Below are 22,643 nucleotides of genomic sequence, written 5' to 3'. Positions count from 1 at the left end.
TGAGGGAGGTGGGCCGGTGGGGGGGGTTAATGTGACCCGCCTGCTGTGGCTGCAAACTTGCAGTGAGGGTTTCAATGTTTCCACTGGGACTGCAGAGGGTGCGATCCCGTGTGTGTGCCCCCTGTGTGTGTGTGTGTATGTGCCTGCTTTTATGCCCCTGTGTGTGTGAGAATGTTGTGTGTGTGTGTGTATGTGCCTGCGTTTATGCCCCTGTGTGTGTGAGAATGTTGTGTGTGTGTGTGTGTGTGTATGTGCCTGCGTTTATGCCCCTGTGTGTGTGAGAATGTTGTGTGTGTGTGTGTGTGTGTGTGTATGTGCCTGCGTTTATGCCCCTGTGTGTGTGAGAATGTTGTGTGTGTGTGTGTGTGTGTATGTGCCTGCGTTTATGCCCCTGTGTGTGTGAGAATGTTGTGTGTGTGTGTGTATGTGCCTGCGTTTATGCCCCTGTGTGTGTGAGAATGTTGTGTGTGTGTGTGTATGTGCCTGCGTTTATGCCCCTGTGTGTGTGAGAATGTTGTGTGTGTGTGTGTGTGTGTATGTGCCTGCGTTTATGCCCCTGTGTGGTGAGAATGTTGTGTGTGTGTGTGTATGTGCCTGCGTTTATGCCCCTGTGTGTGTGAGAATGTTGTGTGTGTGTGTGTATGTGCCTGCGTTTATGCCCCTGTGTGGTGAGAATGTTGCGTGTGTGTGTGTATGTGCCTGCGTTTATGCCCCTGTGTGTGTGAGAATGTTGTGTGTGTGTGTATGCCTGCATTTATGCCCGTGTGTGTGAGAACATTGTGTGTGAGAACATTGTGTGTGTATGTGCCTGCGTTTATGCCCCTGTGTGTGTGTGTGTGTGTGTGTATGTGCCTGCGTTTATGCCTGTGTGTGTGTGTGTATGTGCCTGCGTTTATGCCTGTGTGTGTGTGTGTATGTGCCTGCGTTTATGCCCCTGTGTGTGTATATGTGTGTGCGTATCTATCTGTGTGTGAGTGCACTTGTGCATCTGTGAGTATGTCTGTGGGTGAGAATGTGCATGTGTGTGCGTGTGTTTCTAAGCGTGTATGTGCATGTGTCGGTGTGCATGTGTGTATGTACATGTGTGTGCCTGAGATTGTGTGTGTGTCTGCGCGCACGTCTTGTGTGTGTCTGTGTGTCTGTGGGGGGAGTGGGTGTGTGTGAGGGGGGTGGGTGTGTGTGAGGGGGGTGGGTGTGTGCGAGGGGGGTGGGTGTGTGCGAGGGGGGTGGGTGTGTGCGAGGGGAGTGGGTGTGTGCGAGGGGGGTGGGTGTGTGCGAGGGGGGTGGGTGTGTGCAGCAGAGGGGGGGGTTTTCTCTTTGGTTTAAGGGGACGGTCCCTCAGTTGTGGTTTAACAGAATCTCCAGCCAGCAGGGGCAGGAGGTGACGAACTGCCTGGAGTAACAAGGGCCCCAGCCCTTGGCGAAGCTTATCCGGATGCTGTTGGGATCGTAGGGGCCGTCGGGGAAGTCGGAGCCGGCGGCCCGCTGCAGGGCGCCCGACTTGTCGTAGTCAAAGGCCTTGACGGAGTAGCCAGGGAGCACCTTGTGAACGGCCAGCGTCCTGGAGCCGGGGTGGCCCAGGGTGGGCGAGTTGACGAAGACAGGGTGTTCGCTGCGGTTGTAGGCCCAGACGCCGTCCCGCTCCTTGCTCAGCAGGATGCCGCCGCCGATCTTGCCGCGGGTGCGCCTCACCAGCTCGTGACGGTTGTCGGCGTGGAGGTGACCCAGGCAGAAGCCCGTGCCGCGGGCCAGCTCGCAGAAGACCCCCACCGAGGGCTCGTGGACGGCGTAGAGGCGGCCCACCCTGGTCCGGTACTCCCAGTACGCCACGCTGCACCAGTGTCCGTCCCGTGACAAGCCAAAATCTGCCGGGGGGTGGGGGGAGAAAAACCGTCAGCCAGAGAGGGAGGGGCAACACTTCACCCCTCTGCCAAACAACCTGCCTTTGTATAGCGCCCTGCAATGGTAAATCGTCCCAAAGTGCCTCGCGGGAGCGATGGACAGTCACCATAGAATCCTCATAGTGCGGAAAGAGACCATTCAGCCCATCGCGTCTGCACCGACAACAATCCCATCCTATCCCCGTAACTCCACGTATTTACCCTGCTAATCCCCCTGACACTAAGGGACAATTTAGCACGGCCAATCCACCGAACCTGCACATCTTTGGTCACTAAGGGGCAATTTAGCACGGCCAATCCACCTAACCTGCACATCTTTGGGCACTAAGGGACAATTTAGCATGGCCAATCCACCTAACCTACACATCTTTGGACACTAAGGGGCAATTTAGCACGGCCAATCCACCTAACGTACACATCTTTGGACACTAAGGGGCAATTTAGCATGGCCAATCCACCTAACCTACACATCTTTGGACACTAAGGGGCAATTTAGCATGGCCAATCCACCTAACCTGCACATCTTTGGACACTAAGGGGCAATTTAGCATGGCCAATCCACCTAACGTACACATCTTTGGACACTAAGGGGCAATTTAGCACGGCCAATCCACCTAACCTACACATCTTTGGACACTAAGGGACAATTTAGCATGGCCAATCCACCTAACCTGCACATCTTTGGGCACTAAAGGACAATTTAGCATGGCCAATCCATCTAACCTGCACATCTTTGGACACTAAGGGACAATTTAGCATGGCCAATCCACCTAACCTGCACATCTTTGGGCACTAAGGGACAATTTAGCATGGCCAATCCATCTAACCTGCACATCTTTGGACACTAAGGGACAATTTAGCATGGCCAATCCATCTACCCTGCACATCTTTGGACACTAAGGGGCAATTTAGCACGGCCAATCCACCTAACCTACACATCTTTGGACACTAAGGGACAATTTAGCACAGCCAATTCAACACTGTCCCAGGAGTCACGGCGGGGAAACAGAGAGGGGCGAGGGGAACACACTCAGACATTTTGGCCGCCTTGCTAAGGCCCCACATGGGCCCCAGGACAGAAGGGAAGCCAGAACACTGCTCTCGGGAAAGCAGCCAAGATCCAGAGCAGGATTCCTCCAAACATGCGTCAAGGCACATTGTCCTTGCTGTCGTGTGTGTGTGATTTGCGATTTCCTCTGGCTGGGTCTGAGCTCTGTGTGTGTGGGGGGGAGCGGGGGAGAGAGTCAGTCCAAAAATAAAAACAAGCTGACTGTCAAGGAGCGGGGACTGGGCCTCACACAGAGCGAAGCGTCTTTCCAATGGGACTTCTTTCCAATTGGGACGAGGCACGATCGCACAAGGCACTTTCTGCCTTTTACAAGTGACGCAGATTCAGGACAGCCTGCCCTTCCTCTCTCCCCCTCTCTCTCTGTCTCTGTGTCGCTCTCTCTCTCTGTCTCTCTCTGTATCGCTCTCTGTCTCTGTATCGCTCTCTCTGTCTCTGTATCGCTCTCTCTGTCTCTCTCGCTCTCTCTGTCTCTGTATCGCTCGCTCTCTCTGTCTCTGTATCGCTCGCTCTCTCTGTCTCTGTATCGCTCGCTCTCTCTGTCTCTGTATCGCTCGCTCTCTCTGTCTCTGTATCGCTCGCTCTCTCTGTCTCTGTATCGCTCGCTCTCTCTGTCTCTGTATCGCTCGCTCTCTCTGTCTCTGTATCGCTCGCTCTCTCTGTCTCTGTATCGCTCGCTCTCTCTGTCTCTGTATCGCTCGCTCTCTCTGTCTCTGTATCGCTCGCTCTCTCTGTCTCTGTATCGCTCGCTCTCTCTGTCTCTGTATCGCTCTCTCTCTATCTGTCTCTGTATCGCTCTCTCTCTATCTGTCTCTGTATCGCTCTCTCTATCTGTCTCTGTATCGCTCTCTCTCTATCTGTCTCTGTATCGCTCTCTCTCTATGTCTCTGTATCGCTCTCTCTCTATCTGTCTCTGTATCGCTCTCTCTCTATCTGTCTCTGTATCGCTCTCTCTCTATCTGTCTCTGTATCGCTCTCTCTCTATCTGTCTCTGTATCGCTCTCTCTCTATCTGTCTCTGTATCGCTCTCTCTCTATCTGTCTCTATCGCTCTCTCTCTATCTGTCTCTATCGCTCTCTCTGACTCTGCATCGCTCTCTCTGACTCTGTCACTCTGTCTCTGTACCTCTCTCTCTCTCTCTGTATCGCTCTCTCTCTCTGTCTCCCCCTGTCTCTGTCTCTCTCTCTCTGTCTCTGTCTCTCTCTCTCCCTCTCTCTCTCTCTATCTCCTTTGGACACTAAGGGACAATTTAGAATGGCCGATTCCTCTCTCTCTCTGTCTCTTTCTATCTCTCTCTCTATCTCCCTCTGTCTCTCTCTCCGTCTCCATCTCTTCCCCCTCTGTCTCTCTCTCTCTGTCTGTTTCTCTTTCTATCTCTCGCTCTCTCCCTCCCTCTCTCTTTCTGCCTCTCTCCCTCACTCTCCCTCTCTCCCACTCTCTCCCTTCCTCTCCCACTCCCTCCCTCCCTCTCCCACTCCCTCCCTCCCTCTCCCCCTCTTCCCCTTTCTCCCTCCCTCTCTCTCCGTCTCTCTCTCCCCGTCCCTCTCTCTTTCTGTCACCCCCTCCCCCTTCTCCCTCTCCCTCATCTCTTCCTCCCTCCCTCTCTCTCTCCTTCCCTCCCTCCCTCTCTCCTTCCCTCCCTCCCTCTCTCACTGTGTATCCCTCCCTCCCTCTCTCTCCCGTCTCTCACTCTCCCTGTCTCTCACTCTCCCTATCTGTCTCTCTCTCTCTCAGAATCATACAATCATAGAACCCAGGTGGCCATTCGACCCATCGAGTCTGCACCAAGTACAATCCCCACCCAGGCCTTATTCCTGTTACCCCACAACTTTACCCTGCTAATCCCCCTGACACTAAGGGGCAATTTCGCATGGCCAATCCATCTAACCTGCACATCTTTTGGACTGTGGGAGGAAACCAGAGCACCCGGAGGAAACACACGCACACACGGGGAGAACGTGCAGACTGCACACAGACAGTGACCCGAGGCCGGGAATCGAACCCGGGTCCCTGGCGTTGTGAGGCAGCAGTGCTAACCCGCTGTGCCGCCACGCTGCCCCTACTCACTTCCCTCCCTCTCACTCTCCTTCCCTCCCTCTCTCCCCTTCCCCCTCCCTCTCTCCCTCCCTCCCTCCCTCTCTCTGTCCTTCCCTCCCGTCTCGTTCCCTCTCTCTCCTCTTCTCTCTCTTTCTCTCTTCCCCCCTCTCCCCCTTTCTCCCCCTCCCTTTCTCTCCCCTCCGTCTCTCTCCCTCATTCTCTCTCTCCCCTTCCCTCGCTCTCTCGCTCTCCTTCTCTCTCCCCCCTTCCCTATCTCTCTCTCTCCCCCCTTCCCTATCTCTCTCTCTCCCCTTCCCTCTCTCCCCCTCCCACTCCCCCCTCCCCCCCTCCCACTCCCCCCTCCCACTTCCCCCCTCCCACTCCCCCCTCCCACTCCCCCCCTCCCACTCCCCCCTTCCCACTCCCCCCTTCCCACTCTCCCCTACCCCCTCCCACCCCCCCCACTCCCCCCTCCCCCCTCCCACCCCCTCCCACCCCTCCACTCCCCCCCTCCTACCCCCCCACCCCCTCCCACCCCTCCACTCCCCCCCTCCTACCCCCCCCACCCCCTCCCACCCCTCCACTCCCCCCCCCCCCACTCCCCCCTCCCACTCCCCCCTCCCACTCCCCCCTCCCACTCCCCCCTCTCCCACTCCCCCCTCTCCCACTCCCCCCTCCCACTCCCCCCTCCCACTCCCCCCTCCCACTCCCACTACTCCCCACTCCCCCCCTCCCTCCCTCCCAGGCCCCCCTCCCACACCCCCCCTCCCACTCCTCTTCCCCACCCTCCCACTCCTCTTCCCCACCCTCCCACTCCTCTTCCCCACCCTCCCACTCCTCTTCCCCACCCTCCCACTCCTCTTCCCCACCCTCCCACTCCTCTTCCCCACCCTCCCACTCCTCTTCCCCACCCTCCCACTCCTCTTCCCCACCCTCCCACTCCTCTTCCCCACCCTCCCACTCCTCTTCCCCACCCTCCCACTCCTCTTCCCCACCCTCCCACTCCTCTTCCCCACCCTCCCACTCCTCTTCCCCACCCTCCCACTCCTCTTCCCCACCTTTCTCTCCCACTCCCTCCCGCTCCCCCTCCCTTTCCTCTCTCCCTCTGTAGCGGCTCTCTCTCTCTCTCTCTCTCCTTGTCCCAAGTCTAACTCAACTGAACCTCTCTCTCTCCCCCCAACCCCAGACCTAAAAATAGAACTCCAACTATAAGACCAGACCAGCCGAGAAGGAGGACGTTATCCTGGTGGGCGTTCTCTCCCACCCACCATCATGTCTGCCTATTCAGCTTCTTCTCACTTTAAACAAGAATGCACTCTATCTTCAGCCCGAACAGCTTCAAGCTCAAACCTTCTCCCTTGTTGGGGATCAGAAGACCATAAGACACAGGAGCAGAATCAGGCCACTCGGCCCATCGAGTCTGCTCCGCCATTCAATCATGGCTGATATTTTTCTCATCCCCATTCTCCTGCCTTTTCCCCATAATCCCCGATCCCCTTATTAATCAAGAACCTCTCTATCTCTGTCTTAAAGACACTCAATGACCCGGCCTCCACAGCCTTCTGCGGCAAAGAGTTCCACAGATTCACCACTCTCCGGCTGAAGAAATTCCTCCTCATCTCTGTTTTAAAGGATCGTCCCTTTAGCCTGAGGTTGTGCCTCTGGTTCTAGTTTTTCCCACTAGTGGAAACATCCTCTCCACGTCCACTCTATCCAGGCTTTGCAGTATCCTGTAAGTTTCAATAAGACCCCCCCCTCATCCTTCTAAACTCCCAACGAGTACAGACCCAGAGTCCTCAACCGTTCCTCATACGACAAGCTCTTCATTCCAGGGATCATTCTTGTGAACCTCCACTGGACCCCTGGGATAAAACAGTCCCAGGACTGTCCAGCGCCCAGAATGACAGCTTCACATCATTGCCCACATCGACGGTAGCTTGGGCTCTCGGGCAACTCTGTCAGAAGGTTGTGGCGAGAAGGATTACTCCGATGGAGATGTGGGGGCATCATTGGGGCAAGTCCAGCATGGGCTGCCCATCCCTAATTGCCCCTTGAACTGAGTGTCTCGCTCGGTCAGCGGGGGGGGGGGGGCGGGGTGCAGTTAAGAGTGGACCACGTTGCTGTGTGTGTGGAGTCTGGAGTCACATAGAAATTAGAAGGAGGCCATTCGGCCCTTCCTGCCTGCTCCGCCATCCATTCTGATCCTGGCTGATCATCGAATTCAATATCCTGATCCCCCCTTCCCCCCATCTTCCTCGATCCCTTTAGCTCCAAGAGCGATATCTAATTCCTTCTCCAAATCGCACAACGTTTTGGCCTCAACTACTTTCTGTGGGAGTGAATTCCACACATTCACCACCCTCTGGGTGAAGAAACTTCTCCTCACCTCAGTCCTAAAAGGTTTACCCCTTATCCTCAAACTGTGACCCCCTAGTTCTGGACTCCCCCCACCATCGGGAACATTCTTTCTGAATCCACCCTGTTAGAATTTTATAAGTTTCTATGAGATCCCCTCTCACTCTCCTAAACTCCAGTGAATATAATCCTCACCGACTTAGTCTCTCCTCATGTGACAGACCTGCCATCCCAGGAATCAGCCTGGTAAACCTTCGCTGCACTCCCTCTATAGCAAGGACATCCTCATAGAATCATAGAAACCCTACAGTGCAGAAGAAGGCCAATCGGCCCATCGAGTCTGCACCGACCACAATCCCACCCAGGCCCTATTCCCGTAACCCCACATATTTACCCTAGCTAGTCCCTCTGACACGAAGGGGCAATTTAGCATGGCCAATCCGCCTAATCTACACATCTTTGGACACTAAGGAGCAATTTAGCATGGCCAATCCATCTAACCTACACATCTTTGGACACTAAGGGACAAATTAGCATGGCCAATCCACCTAACCTACACATCTTTGGACACTAAGGGGTAATTTAGCACGGCCAATCCCCCTAACCTGGACATCTTTGGACACTAAGGGGCAATTTAGCATAGCCAATCCATCTAACCTACACATCTTTGGACACTAAGGGGCAATTTAGCATGGCCAATCCACCTAACCTACACATCTTTGGACACTAAGGGGTAATTTAGCACAGCCAATCCCCCTAACCTGGACATCTTTGGACACTAAGAGGCAATTTAGCATGGCCAATCCACCGAACCTACACATCTTTGGATACTAAGTGGCAATTTAGCATGGCCAATCCACCTTACCTGCATATCCTTGGACACTAAGGGACAATTTAGCATGGCCAATCCATCTAACCTACACATCTTTGGACACTAAGGGGCAATTTAGCATGGCCAATTGACTTGACCTACACATTTTTGGACACTAAGGGGCAATTTAGCACGGCCAATCCCCCTAACCTGCACATCTTTGGACTGTGGGAGGAAACCGGAGCACTCGAAGGAAACCTACGCAGACACGGGGAGAACGTGCAAACTCCACACACACAGTGACCCGAGGCCGGAATCGAACCCGGGTCCCTGGCACTGTGAGGCAGCAGTGCTCACCACTGTGCCCTCCGTGCTGCCCTCTTCCTCAGATGAGGACACTAAAACTGTACACAATACTCTCGGTGAGTCACTAGCAGGCCAGACCGGATAAGGATGGCAGATTTCCTTCCCTAAAGGACGTTGGTGAACCTAATGGGTTTTCTGACAATTGGCGATAGTTGGTCGCGGTCACAGTTACAAACACTAACTCCCACTTCCAGATATAGTCGGATGAAGGCTCAACAATTTTCCATCAGAATTCCTGTCCCTCCGTCCTCACCAAATCACAGGGTGGACTTTTAACGGCACGTCCGCCCGAGGTTTGTGGGACCCCACCCAAGGTCAACTGAGAATGCCGCAATTGGGGCAGGCGTGCCGTTAAAATTCCGGCCACAGTGTCCACATCCCGGCCCAATGGGAAATATGAGTGGCCATTCTTACCGGCCCAGTTTTCCCGTGTGTTGTTGGAGGGCCCATTCACCCTGCGTTCATCTGCCCCCTCGTGTTCGAACCGGTCTAGGCGGAAAGAAAGAAGAAAACATTCGCCTCAGCAACATTTACTTCAGTCCTTGGCATCCAAAACGCCAATCAGCAAACTCGCAATCCAGCGCGGGGCTTCGTGGAGGGTGTGGGGGAGGGAGGTGCGGGCAAGGGATTGGACCAACGGAGTGCTAGCATGGGCAGGAAGGCTGAATGGCCTCCTTCTGGTGCAACGACAATAATCTCTCTCTCAATGTCAACAAAACAAAGGAGATTATCATCGACTTCAGGAAGCGTAAAGGAGAACATGCTCCTGTCTACATCAACGGGGACGAAGTAGAAAGGGTCGAGAGCTTCAAGTTTCTAGGTACCCAGATCACCAACAACCTGTCCTGGTCCCCCCCATGCCGACACTATAGTTAAGAAAGCCCCACCAACGCCTCTACTTTCTCAGAAGACTAAGGAAATTTGGTATGTCCGCTATGACTCTCACCAATTTTACAGATGCCCCATAGAAAGCATTCTTTCTGGTTGTATCACAGCTTGGTATGGCTCCTGCTCTGCCCAAGACCGCAAGGAACTACAAAAGGTCGTGAATGTAGCCCAATCCATCACGCAAACCAGCCTCCCATCCATTGACTCTGTCTGCACTTCCCGCTGCCTCGGGAAAAGCAGCCGGCATAATCAAGGACCCCACGCACCCCGGACATTCTCTCTCCCACCTTCTTCCATTGGGAAAAAGATACAAAAGTCTGAGGTCACGCACCAACCGACTCAAGAACAGCTTCTTCCCTGCTGCCATCAGACTTTTGAATGGACCTACCTCACGCTAAGTTGATCTTTCTCTACACCCTAGCTATGACTGTAACACTACATTCTGCACCCTCTCCTTTGCTTCGCCCCTCTGTACTCAGAATGAATCCCACAACAGTCCCCGTCTTGTGTAGCTACACCCACAGCGCTGTCAGGGAGAGTGCTCCGGGATTTTGACCCCACAGCAGTGGGATCAATGTCATATTTCAAGTCGGGATAGCAAGTGGCTTGGAGGGGGAGCTTGCAGGTGGTGGTGTTCCCCATGTGTCTGCTGCCCCCCCCCACTTGTCCTTCTAGATGGTAGAGGTGGCGGGTTTGGAAGGTGCTGTTGAAGGAGCCTTGGTGAGTCGCTGCGGTGCATCTTGTAGATGGTTCACACGGCTGCGTCGGTGGTGGAGGGAGTGAGTGTTTGTGGTCAGCGTGTCGATCAAGCTAGTCCCAGTTATCCGCATTTGGCCCATAACCCCCTATCCCCATCGTACCCATGTAACTGTCTAAATGCTTTTTAAAAGACAAAATTGTACCCGCCTCTACTACTACCTCTGGCAGCTCGTTCCAGACACTCACCATCCTCTGTGTGAAAAAATTGCCCTTTCGGACTCTTTTCCATCTCTTCCCTCTCACCTTAAATCTACGCCCTCTAGTTTTAGACTCCCCTACCTTTGGGAAAAGATGTTGACTATCTCACTGATCTGTGCCCCTCATTATTTTATAGACCTCTATAAGATCACCCTTAGCCTCCTACGCTCCAGAGAAAAAAGTCCCAGTCTATCCAGCCTCTCCTTATAACTCAAACCATCAAGTCCCGGTAGCATCCTAGTAAATCTATGCCCCTCATTATTTTATAGACCTCCAAAAGATCACCCCTAAGCTTCCTACACTCCAGAGAAAAAAGTCCCAGTCTATCCAGCCTCTCCTTATAACTCAAACCATCAAGTCCCAGTAGCATCCTAGTAAATCTTTTCTGCACCCTTTCTAGTTTAATGGTATCCTTTCTATAATAGGGTGACCAGAACTGTACAGACGATTCGGAAAAGAGTGCAGGAGATCCACAGATAGACGGACAACCTAAAAACGGACGCACGCACAGGGGTAGATTTACCGTCAATGTTCTTTCGATTGTTGCTGGGCAACTGCTTGGAGTAGGGTGGTGGCGGAGTTTCTGAAACGATAGAGAGATAACAAGAAGACGTGAATTTATTTCTGGCGATTTGAGTATTCCACAGCTACTCATGAATTCAACAAAAAATCAACGCGTGACTGCGTGATTTAGTATTAATTTTCGATGAGTGTAAGCCAAGGTCTGGGCCCAACTGAAAGGGTACAGGTCACCCCCACCCCAAAAACCAATCAACCATGGCCCATACCCGACAGAAATAGTTAACCAAGCATCTCACCCCAAAACTAATCCACTATACCACCTGTTCTTAGCATCATACAGTGCAGAAGAGGCCATTCAGCCCATCGAGTCCACACCGACATGTGGGAAACACCTGAACTCCCACCTAATCCCATTTCCCAGCCCTTGGCCCCGTAACCTTGAACATGCCAAGTGTTCATCCAGGTACTTTTTAAAGGACTGTTTGTAATATATAGAAATGATTTGGAGGAAAATGTAACTGGACTGATTAGTAAGTTTGCGGACAACACAAAGGTTGGTGGATTTGCAGATAGCGATGAGGACCATCAGAGGATACAGCAGGATATAGATCGGTGGAGACTTGGGCGGAGAGATGGCAGATGAAGTTTAATCCGGACAAATGTGAGGTCATGCATTTTGGAAGGTCTAATACAGATAGGAAATATACAGTATTGATAGGCAAAGGGATCTGGGTGTACAGGTACACAGGTCACTGAAAGCGGCAACGCAGGTGGAGAAGGTCGTCAAGAAGGCATACGGCATGCTTGCCTTCATCGGCCGGGGTATTGAGTTTAAAAATTGGCAAGTCATGTTGCAGCTTTGGAGAACCTTAGTTAGGCCGCACTTGGAAAATAGTGTTCAATTCTGGTTGCCACACTACCAGAAGGATGTGGAGGCTTTGGAGAGGGTGCAGAAAAGATTTACCAGGATGTTGCCTGGTATGGAGGGTATTAGCTATGAGGAGAGGTTGGAGAAACTTGGTTTGTTCTCACTGGAGCGACGGAGGTTGAGGGGCAACCTGATAGAGGTCTACAAGATTATGAGAGGCAGAGTGGATAGTCAGAAGCTTTTCCCCAGGGTGGAAGAGTCAATTACTAGGGGGGCATAGGTTTAAGGTGCGAGGGGCAAGGTTTAAAGGAGATGTACGAGGCAGATTTTTTACACAGAGGGTGGTGGGTGCCTGGAACTCGTTGCTGGGGGAAGCAGTGGAAGCGGATACGGTAGTGAGTTTTAAGGGGCGTCTGGACAAATACATGAATAGGATGGAAATAGAGGGATACGGTCCCCGGAAGCCCCTTAGTGTCCAAAGATGTGCAGGTTAGGTGGATTGGCCATGCTAAATTGCCCCTTAGTGTCCAAAGATGTGCAGGTTAGGTGGATTGGCCGTGCTAAATTGCCCCTTAGTGTCCAAAGATGTGCAGGTTAGGTGGATTGGCCGTGCTAAATTGCCCATTAGTGTCAGGGGGATTAGCAGGGTAAATGCGTGGTGTTACAAGGTTTGGGTAGGATTATGGTCGACGCAGACCCGATGGGCTGAATGGCCTCCTTCTGCACTGCGGGGATTCTATGATTCCCTGAACGTACAAACTCCACACAGACAGTCACCTGATTAAGGAAGCCATTATCACGTTCCTTTCCGTGGAAGCTTGCTGTGTGTACTTTTACCACCATACGTCACCCTTCCGACCTTCTGAGTTAGTTTATCTTTGGAATGAGTCACTTTCCTGAGTTAGCCTGAAGCTGTTTGCAAATATTCTCAATTATTTATATAATGCTAAAAAGGTTTAGATGGGCAGTTGGTGGGGGATGGGGTGGGGTCAGAGTTGATCGGGGTCAGAGTTGACGGGGGGTCAGAGTTGACGGGGGGTCAGAGTTGACGGGGGGTCAGAGTTGACGGGGGGTCAGAGTTGACGGGGGGTCAGAGTTGACGGGGGGTCAGAGTTGACGGGGGGTCAGAGTTGACGGGGGGTCAGAGTTGACGGGGGGTCAGAGTTGACGGGGGGTCAGAGTTGACGGGGGGTCAGAGTTGACGGGGGGTCAGAGTTGACGGGGGGTCAGAGTTGACGGGGGGTCAGAGTTGACGGGGGTCAGAGTTGACGGGGGTCAGAGTTGACGGGGGTCAGAGTTGACGGGGGTCAGAGTTGACGGGGGTCAGAGTTGACGGGGGTCAGAGTTGACGGGGGTCAGAGTTGATGGGGGTAGGTCGGAGTTGATGGAGGGATGTTAAGACCATAAGACGTCGGAATGGAAGGAGGCCATTCGGCCCATCGCGTCTGCCCCACCATTCAACGGGATCGAGACTGATCCCACATGACAATCGCCAACTCCCACCTCCCCATGTCATCCCTCGATCCTCTGACTGATTGCAAGATGTCGAGAGACTGTGTCAAGCGTTCAAAGGAGGGTTAACTATCCAAGGGTTGAAGTGGGCATAGGCTGGACGATCGGTGGGGTGTTCCAGTTCACTCCAGGAGTCAGAGTTGCTGAGACAAGGCTCATTTTCCAAGCGTCTTGCGATGGTGGGTGATACGGGCAACTCCGACTCTCCACACACCCCGGAGGGCGACCAGGAACCTTTCCCACTCGTACCACCTGCCACTGGGCGCGGGATAGAAGGACCAGGGCCCGGAATGGCACCCAATCCGCCACATGATCTCCCCGTTGGCCAATTACCTCAATAAAGAGACACTAATGGACAGCGGTGTGGCTATAGGAGTCACAGGCTTGTAATCTCTCACTGCGTGAATAACCGGGTTTGTGGTCTCTCGCTCCAGTTGGCAGTCAGGGGTTTACGCTCAGTAAAAAATGTAACATAGTGCAAGTTAAGTTTAAGTTTACTTATTATTGTCACAAGTCAGCTTACATTTGGGGTGGCACGGTGGCACAGTGGGTTAACACTGCTGCCTCACAGCGCCAGGGACCCGGGTTCTACTCCCGGCTGTCTGTGCGGAGTCTGCATGTTCTCCCCGTGTCTGCGTGGGTTTCCTCCGGGTGCTCCGGTTTCCTCACACAGTCCGAAAGACGTGCTGGTTAGGGTGGATCGGCCATGCTAAATTGCCCCTTAGTGTCCAAAGATGTGCAGGTTAGGTGGATCGGCCATGCTAAATTGCCCCTTAGTGTCCAAAGATGTGCAGGTTAGGTGGATCGGCCATGCTAAATTGGCCCTTAGTGTCCAAAGATGTATGGGTTCGGGGAATTGGCCATGCTAAATTGCCCCTTAGTGTCAGGGGTTTAGTAGGGTAAATACGTGGGGTTATGGGGATAGGGCCCGGGTGGGAATGTGGTCAGTGCAGACTCGATGGGCCAAATGGCCTCGTTCTGCACTGTAGGATTCTATGATTAACACTGCAATGAAGTTACTGTGAATATCCCCTAGTCGCCACACTCTGGCGCCTTTCGGATACACTGAGGGAGACTTTAGCACGGCCAATGCACCTAGCATTGGCTTAGTTTGCACGGTGGCACAGTGGGTTAGCACTGCTGCCTCACAGTGCCAGGGATCCGGGTTCGATTCCCGGCTTGGGTCACTGTCTGTGCGGAGTCTGCACGTTCTCCCCGTGTCTGCGTGGGTTTCCTCCAGGGGCTCCGGTTTCCTCCCACAGTCCAAAAGACGTGCTGGTTAGGGTGGATTGGCCGTGCTAAATTCTCCCTCAGTGTACCCGAACAGGCGCCCGAGTGTGGCAACTGGGGAAGTTTCACAGTAACTTCATTGCAGTGTTAATGTAAGCCTTACCCGTGACTAATAAATAAACTTTACTTTAACCAGCGTGTCTTTCAGACTGTGGGAGGAAACCGGAGCACCCGGAGGAAACCCATGCAGACACGGGGGAGAACGTGCAGACTCCACACAGACAGTGACCCGAGCCGGGAATCGAACTCAGGTCCCTGGCGCTGTGAGGCAGCAGTGCTAACCCGCTGTGCCACCGTGACATGGTAGTTGCCCCCTTGTCCCCACCCCTCCCCCGGCTAGAACGCAGAGGGGGCATAGAAATATAAAATGCTGGAAAATCTCAGCGGGTCTGACAGCATCTGTGGAGAGAGAATAGAGCCAACGTTTCGAGTCTGGATGACCCTTCGTCAGAACTTCCCAAGGGGTCCAGTCTTAGGTCAATGGGGTCGGCCATTTTGGACTCAGACGAGGAGAAGTCTCTTTGCTGGGAGGGCGTTGGAACTTTTTTATTCTTTGTTTTATTTATCTGTGGGTCATGGGCGTCGCTGGCTGGGCCCAGCATTTATTGCCCATCCCTAGTTGCCCTTGGAGGGCAGTTGAGAGTCAACCACATTGCTGTGGCTCTGGAGTCACATGTAGGCCAGACCGGGGTAAGGACGGCAGATTTCCTTCCCTAAAGGGAACCAGATGGGTTTTTCCATCAATGGGTCATCAGTAGATTCTTAATCCCAGATATTTTTTATTGAATTCCAATTCCACCGTCTGCCGTGGCGGGATTCGAACCCGGGTCCCCCAGAACGTTAGCTGAGTTTCTGGATTAATAGTTTAGCGATAATACCACTAGGACATCGGCTCCCTGTGAACTGAGTGTCTCACAGAATCATAGAATCCCTACCGTGCAGAAGGAGGCCATTCGACCCATCGAGTCTGCACCAACCACAATCCCAGCCAGACCCTATCCCCGTAACCCCACATATTAACCCTGTTAATCTCCTTGACACCAATGGACAGTTTAGCATAGCCAATCCACGTAACCTGCACATCTTTGGACACTAAGGGGCAATTTAGCATAGCCAATCCACATAACCCGCACATCTTTGGACACTAAGGGGCAATTTAGCATGGCCAATCCACATAACCCACACATCTTTGGACACTAAGGGGCAATTTAGCATGGCCAATCCACCTAACCTGCATATCTTTGGACACTAAGGGGCAATTTAGCATGGCCAATCCACATAACCCGCACATCTTTGGACACTAAGGGGCAATTTAGCATGGCCAATCCACATAACCCGCACATCTTTGGACACGAAGGGGCAATTTAGCACGGCCAATCCACATAACCCGCACATCTTTGGACACTAAGGGACAATTTAGCATGGCCAATCCACCTAACCTGCACATCTTTGGACACTAAGGGGCAATTTAGCACGGCCAATCCCCCTAACCTGCACATCTTTGGAAACTATGGGGCAATTTAGCATGGCCAATCCACCGAACCTGCACATCTTTGGACACTAAGGGGCAATTTAGCATGGCTAATCCATCTAACCTGCACATCTTTGGACACTAAGGGGCAATTTAGCATGGCCAATCCACCTAACCCGCACATTTTGGACACTGAGGGAAAATTTAGCATGGCCAATCCACCGAACCTGCACATCTTTGGACACTAAGGGGCAATTTAGCACGGCCAATCGATCTAACCTACACATCTTTGGACACTAAGGGGCAATTTAGCATGGCCAATCCACATAACCCGCACATCTTTGGACACGAAGGGGCAATTTAGCACGGCCAATCCACATAACCCGCACATCTTTGGACACTAAGGGACAATTTAGCATGGCCAATCCACCTAACCTGCACATCTTTGGACACTAAGGGGCAATTTAGCACGGCCAATCCCCCTAACCTGCACATCTTTGGAAACTATGGGGCAATTTAGCATGGCCAATCCACCGAACCTGCACATCTTTGGACACTGAGGGACAATTTAGCATGGCCAATCCACCGAACCTGCACATCTTTGGACACTAAGGGGCAATTTAGCACGGCCAATCGATCTAACCTACACATCTTTGGACACTAAGGGGCAATTTAGCATGGCCAATCCACCTAGCCATGATCATCAGTAGACTCTTAAATTTGATTTGATTTATTATTGTCACATGTATCGGGATACAGTGAAAAGTATTGTTTCTTGCGCGCTATACAGACAAAGCATACCGTTCATAGAGAAGGAAAGGAGAGGGTGCAGAATGTAGTGTTACAGTCATAGCGAGTGGGTAGAGAAAGATTAGCTTAATACAAGGTAGGTCCATTCAAAAGTCTGATGGCAGCAGGGAAGAAGCTGTTCTTGACTTGGTTGGTACGTGACCTCGGGCTCACTCATTGGGTAGATCCAAGACCAGGATCGGGAAGACTTTTTCGGAATAAATCAGGATTGGGGGGCAGGGCAGTTTTGTTCAGTTGGAAGATTGGAGGCATCCGTATTGAGCGGATCAGAGTTGAGAGGTCAGGCGACCTAACATTTTGCATGTTGGGTGGGAAATTGTAATGAGTCTTCGGAGGCAGAATTCCTTCACCAAAATCCCTTTATTTACAAACTCTGACAGCAGTGCACAGAATGCTGGTAGTTAGCAATCTATCTCCGGGTGTGCCAGAGGAACTGGCACACCGGTTAAGTACAAGGCGAAGACTCCCTGATTAGTCCATCAACTGGATCCTCAATCAGGGAGCTCATACTCCAATAGGCCAACCTCAATGGCCTGATTGAATTCATTACAGAAATGCCAAAATGATTTGTGCACAGCAAGCTCCCACGAACAGCAATGTGATAACTGACCAGGTACTAGTGGAGGTGATGTTGCTTGAAGGATTAAATATAGGATCTAACGGGACAGCATTATAGCCAGGAAACCCTCCTCTATTCTCCCGGCATTTTCCCAGATCTCCATCAGAACCCTCCGATATTGGTCCCTGCCTGAGCTAATCCAACGGCGCACGAACCAAGGCTGGAACCGGGGTTTTCCCAGGTCAGTTCCGCAGCAGATAGTATATTTCCCGATGGGAAAACATTTGGACTGTTGGATCGTCAGACGTGACGAACATTGTTGAGTCTGAATGTTCGGACAACTCCCTCTCCTTCCCCTCTGCCCAATACATCCTGACTCAAAACCACCTCCAAAAACAACAAACACACGGATTTATACAAAACCATCAGATACAGGAGCAGAATCAGGCCATTCGGCCCATCGAGTCTACTCTGCCATGGCTGATACGTTTCTCAACCCCATTGTCCTGGCTTTTCCCCATAACCTTTGACCCCCTAACCAATCAAGAACCTATCTATCTCTGTCTTAAAGACACTCAATGACCCGGCCTCCACAGCCTTCTGCGGCAAAGAGTTCCACAGATTCACCACTCTCTGGCTGAAGAAATTCCTCCGCATCTCTGTTTTAAAGGATCGTCCCTTTAGCCTGAGGTTGTGCCCTCTGGTTCTAGTTTTTCCTACTCGTGGAAACATCCTCTCCACGTCCACTCTATCCAGGCCTCGCAGTATCCTGGAAGTTTCAATAAGATCCCCCCCCTCATCCTTCTAAACTCCAACGAATACAGACCCAGAGTCCTCAACTGTTCCTCATACGACAAGCTCTTCATTCCAGGGATTATTCTTGTGAACCTCTTCTGGACCCTTTCCAAGGCCGGCACATCCTTCCTTAGATACGGGGCCCAAGACTGCTCACAATACTCCAAATGGGGTCTGACCAGAGCCCTATACAGCCTCAGATATCATCACACACTACTCCCCCTCCCCCCGCCCCCGGTCAGTATGGATCAGACCAAACATGACACAGAACAACATGGGAGATAGGGACAGGGGACCAATAGCTCGGTCAAAGAGGTCAGTTTTAGGGAGCGTCTTAAACGAGGAGAGAGAAAGAGGCAGAGAGACACAGAGAGAGAGAGACAGAGAGAAGCAGTGAGAAAGACAGAGAGACAGATACAGAGAAAGACAAAGAGAGAGACAGAGAGAATCATAGAATCCCTACAATGCAGGAGGAGGCCATTTGGCCCATCGAGTCTGCACCAACTACAATCCCACCCAGGCCCTATTCCCATAACCACATGCATTTACCCGAGCTAGACCCCCTGACACTAAGGGGCAATTTAGCGCGGCCAATCCACCTAACCTGCACATCTTTGGACACTAAGGGACAATTTAGCATGGCCAATCCACCTAACCTGCACATCTTTGGACACTAAGGGGCAATTTAGCACGGCCAATCCACCTAACCTGCACATCTTTGGACACTAAGGGGCAATTTAGCATGGCCAATCCCCCTAACCTGCACATCTTTGGACACCAAGGGATAATTTAGCATGGCCAATCCACCTAACCTGCACATCTTTGGACACCAAGGGATAATTTAGCATGGCCAATCCACCCTAACCTGCAGATCTTTGGACACCAAGGGATAATTTAGCACGGCCAATCCACCTCACCTGCACATCTTTGGACACTAAGGGACAATTTAGCACGGCCAATCCACCTAACCTGCACATCTTTGGACACCAAGGGATAATTTAGCATGGCCAATCCACCCTAACCTGCACATCTTTGGACACCAAGGGATAATTTAGCACGGCCAATCCACCTCACCTGCACATCTTTGGACACTAAGGGACAATTTAGCATGGCCAATCCACCTAACCTGCACATCTTTGGACACCAAGGGATAATTTAGCACGGCCAATCCACCTAACCTGCACATCTTTGGACACTAAGGGGCAATTTAGCATGGACAATCCACCTAACCTGCACATCTTTGGACACTAAGGGGCAATTTAGCATGGCCAATCCACCTAACCTGCACATCTTTGGACACGAAGGGGCAATTTAGCATGGCCAATCTACCTAACCCGCACATCTTTTGGACTGTGGGAGGAAACCAGAGCACCCGGATGAAACCCACGCAGACACGGGGAGAACATGCAGACTCTGCACAGACAGTGACCCGAGCCGGGAATCGAACCCGGGTCCCTGGCGCTGTGAGGCAGCAGTGCTAACCACTGTGCTACCGTGCCACCCAGAGAGACAATGAGGGAGAGAGAGAGACAGAAAGAGAGAGATAGCGAGAGCGCGAGAAAGAGCAAGCGAGAGAGAGAGAGTTGGAGAGGTTTAGCCTCGCCCACACCCCAGGCAGCTGAAGGCACGGCCGCCAATGGCGGAGCGGTGGGAATCGGGGGATGCTTGAGAGGCCGGAATTGGAAGAGCGCAGAGATCTCGGAGGGGTGTAGGGGCTGGAGGAGGTTACAGAGATAGGGAGGGGGTGTAAGGGCTGGAGGACGGTACAGAGATAGAGAGCGGGTGTAGCGGCTGGAGGAGGTTACAGAGATAGGGAGGGGTAGTCGGGGCTGGAGAAGATTAGAGAGATAGGGAGGGGGTGTAGGGGCTGGAGGGGGTTACAGAGATAGGGAGGGGGTGTAGGGTCTGGAGGAGGTTACAGAGATAGGAGGGGGTGTAGGGGTCTGGAGGAGGTTACAGAGATAGGGAGGGGGTGTAGGGGTCTGGAGGGGGTTACAGAGATAGGGAGGGGGTGTAGGGGATGGAGGAGGTTACAGAGATAGAGAGGGGGGTGTAGGGGCTGGAGGAGGTTACAGAGATAGGGAGGGGGTGTAGGGGTCTGGAGGAGGTTTCAGAGATAGGGAGGGGGGTGTAGGGGTCTGGAGGAGGTTACAGAGATAGGAAGGGGATGTAGGGGGCTGGAGGAGGTTACAGAGATAGGGAGGGGGTGTAGGGGTCTGGAGGAGGTTACAGAGATAGGGAGGGGGGTGTAGGGGGCTGGAGGAGGTTACAGAGATAGGGAGGGGGGTGTAGGGGGCTGGAGGAGGTTACAGAGATAGGGAGGGGGGTGTAGGGGCTGGAGGAGGTTACAGAGATAGGGAGTGGGTGTAGGGGATGGAGGAGGTTACAGAGATAGGGAGTGGGTGTAGGGGATGGAGGAGGTTACAGAGATAGAGAGGGGGGTGTAGGGGCTGGAGGAGGTTACAGAGATAGGGAGTGGGTGTAGGGGATGGCGGAGGTTACAGAGATAGGGAGGGGGGTGTAGGGGTGTGGAGGAGGTTACAGAGATAGGGAGTGGGTGTAGGGGATGGAGGAGGTTACAGAGATAGGGAGGGGGGTGTAGGGGTCTGGAGGAGGTTACAGAGATAGGGAGTGGGTGTAGGGGATGGAGGAGGTTACAGAGATAGGGAGGGGGTGTAGGGGATGGAGGAGGTTACAGAGATAGAGAGGGGGGTGTAGGGGCTGGAGGAGGTTACAGAGATAGAGAGGGGGGTGTAGGGGCTGGAGGAGGTTACAGAGATAGGGAGGGGGTGTAGGGGTCTGGAGGAGGTTTCAGAGATAGGGAGGGGGGTGTAGGGGTCTGGAGGAGGTTACAGAGATAGGAAGGGGATGTAGGGGGCTGGAGGAGGTTACAGAGATAGGGAGGGGGGTGTAGGGGGCTGGAGGAGGTTACAGAGATAGGGAGGGGGGTGTAGGGGGCTGGAGGAGGTTACAGAGATAGGGAGTGGGTGTAGGGGATGGAGGAGGTTACAGAGATAGGGAGGGGGGTGTAGGGGGCTGGAGGAGGTTACAGAGATAGAGAGGGGGGTGTAGGGGTCTGGAGGAGTTTACAGAGATAGAGAGGGGGCTGTAGTGCTAGGAACCCGGGTTCGATTCCCGGCTCGGGTCACTGTCTGTGTGGAGTCTGCACGTTCTCCCCGTGTCTGCGTGGGTTTCCTCCGGGTGCTCCGGTTTCCTCCTACAGTCCGAAAGACGTGCTGGTTAGGGTGCATTGTGCTAAATTCTCCCTCAGTGTAACCCGAACAGGAGTGTGGCGACTAGGGGATTTTCACAGTAACTTCATTGCAGTGTTAATATCAGCCGTCTTGCAATACTAATAAATAAACTTTAAAGAGAAATGAATTGGGGAAGGGGGCGTGAGGTTCCCCCCCACCCCGGTTACCTGGCTCACATAGCCTGCTGAAATGATAAGGGTTGCAACAGACAGTAGCGAGATCCTCGGACATTCTCCAGAAGCAATCGCAGTTGCATAGACGTTTGAGTTGGTGGAGGTGCTTGAGGTCGGGCCAGCGGAAGAGCTTGCAAGTCAGCACCTGCGGCCAGTAATGCTGCCTGCCGATCCTCAGCTCGGTCCTGGGGAAGGAGACGCAGCCCCCGGTGTGGTCGTCCGTCCCCCTGGCTTCCAGCGCCCGGGCTAACAGCTCCAACTGCTCATCCCTCAGCCTCTTAAAGAGGGAGTGGGTGGCGAGCTTCAGTCCGCTCTGCAGCTCCTGGTCCGCATTCTGGCTGCTCTCTCCTCCCAGCTTGGGGCAACGACTCCTCCACAGTCTCCGCACAACCCCCGAGCGTCTGGACCCGAACATGCGCCGCCCGCAAGCTCAAGGAACCGGCATCCAAGCGAGAGGGAGAGGGAGGGAGGAGAGAGCGACGATTGATAAGCAGCGGGGCGGAGGTTAAGGAAAACTGGGGAAAGATGTGAAGCTGAAGAAACGAGAGACGGAGAGAAAATCAGTGACTAATTTACAAACTCCACAATTTTTTGTTTCACAAATTACTTTTTGGCAAACTTTTTGTTCCAAACTTTTAAAATGATCTTTCAAACTTCTGTCACAAACTTTTGAACTAATCTTTCAAACTTTTCCAAGTAAATTTCTCGCACAAATTTCTTCCCAATTTTTTTAGATACACTTCTTTCAAACTTTCTTTCGCAAACTTATTCCAAACATTTTTCAAATAAAACTCTTCCAAATTTGTTTCACAAACTTCTTACCAACGTTTTTAATAAATTTCTTCCAAATTTTTCAAATTTCTTCCAAAGTTTTCAAATAAATTTCTTCCACATTTTTCAAATAAATTTCTTCCACATTTGATAAATAAATTTCTTGCAAATTTTTCAAATACATTTCTGCCAAATTTGTCAAATAAAGTTCTTCCAAATTTGTCAAATAGATTCCTT

At 52.4% G+C, this 22,643-nt stretch overlaps 1 protein-coding gene across 2 annotated transcripts in view; it reads right to left on the bottom strand.

The window, feature by feature from the left end:
* Window positions 1-1,257: 1,257 nt before the first annotated feature.
* LOC144489654 (mothers against decapentaplegic homolog 6-like) overlaps window positions 1,258-22,643 on the bottom strand; it is a 22,516-nt gene continuing 1,130 nt past the window's right edge. For both annotated transcript variants that reach the window (XM_078207511.1, XM_078207510.1), the window contains exons 2-5: window positions 21,630-22,168; window positions 10,905-10,964; window positions 8,951-9,025; window positions 1,258-1,865 (exon numbers count right to left, since the gene is read on the bottom strand). In XM_078207511.1, the coding sequence (XP_078063637.1) occupies window positions 1,339-1,865; window positions 8,951-9,025; window positions 10,905-10,964; window positions 21,630-22,050 (1,083 nt within the window). In that variant the 5' untranslated portion in view covers window positions 22,051-22,168 and the 3' untranslated portion in view covers window positions 1,258-1,338. The remainder of the gene's footprint in view (window positions 1,866-8,950; window positions 9,026-10,904; window positions 10,965-21,629; window positions 22,169-22,643) is intronic.

The sequence above is a fragment of the Mustelus asterias genome, unplaced genomic scaffold (genome assembly GCF_964213995.1).
Source record: "Mustelus asterias unplaced genomic scaffold, sMusAst1.hap1.1 HAP1_SCAFFOLD_2406, whole genome shotgun sequence".
NCBI lineage: Eukaryota > Metazoa > Chordata > Chondrichthyes > Carcharhiniformes > Triakidae > Mustelus > Mustelus asterias.
Note: the sequence above shows the minus strand (reverse complement) of the source record. Positions and strands in the feature narration are given on the sequence as shown.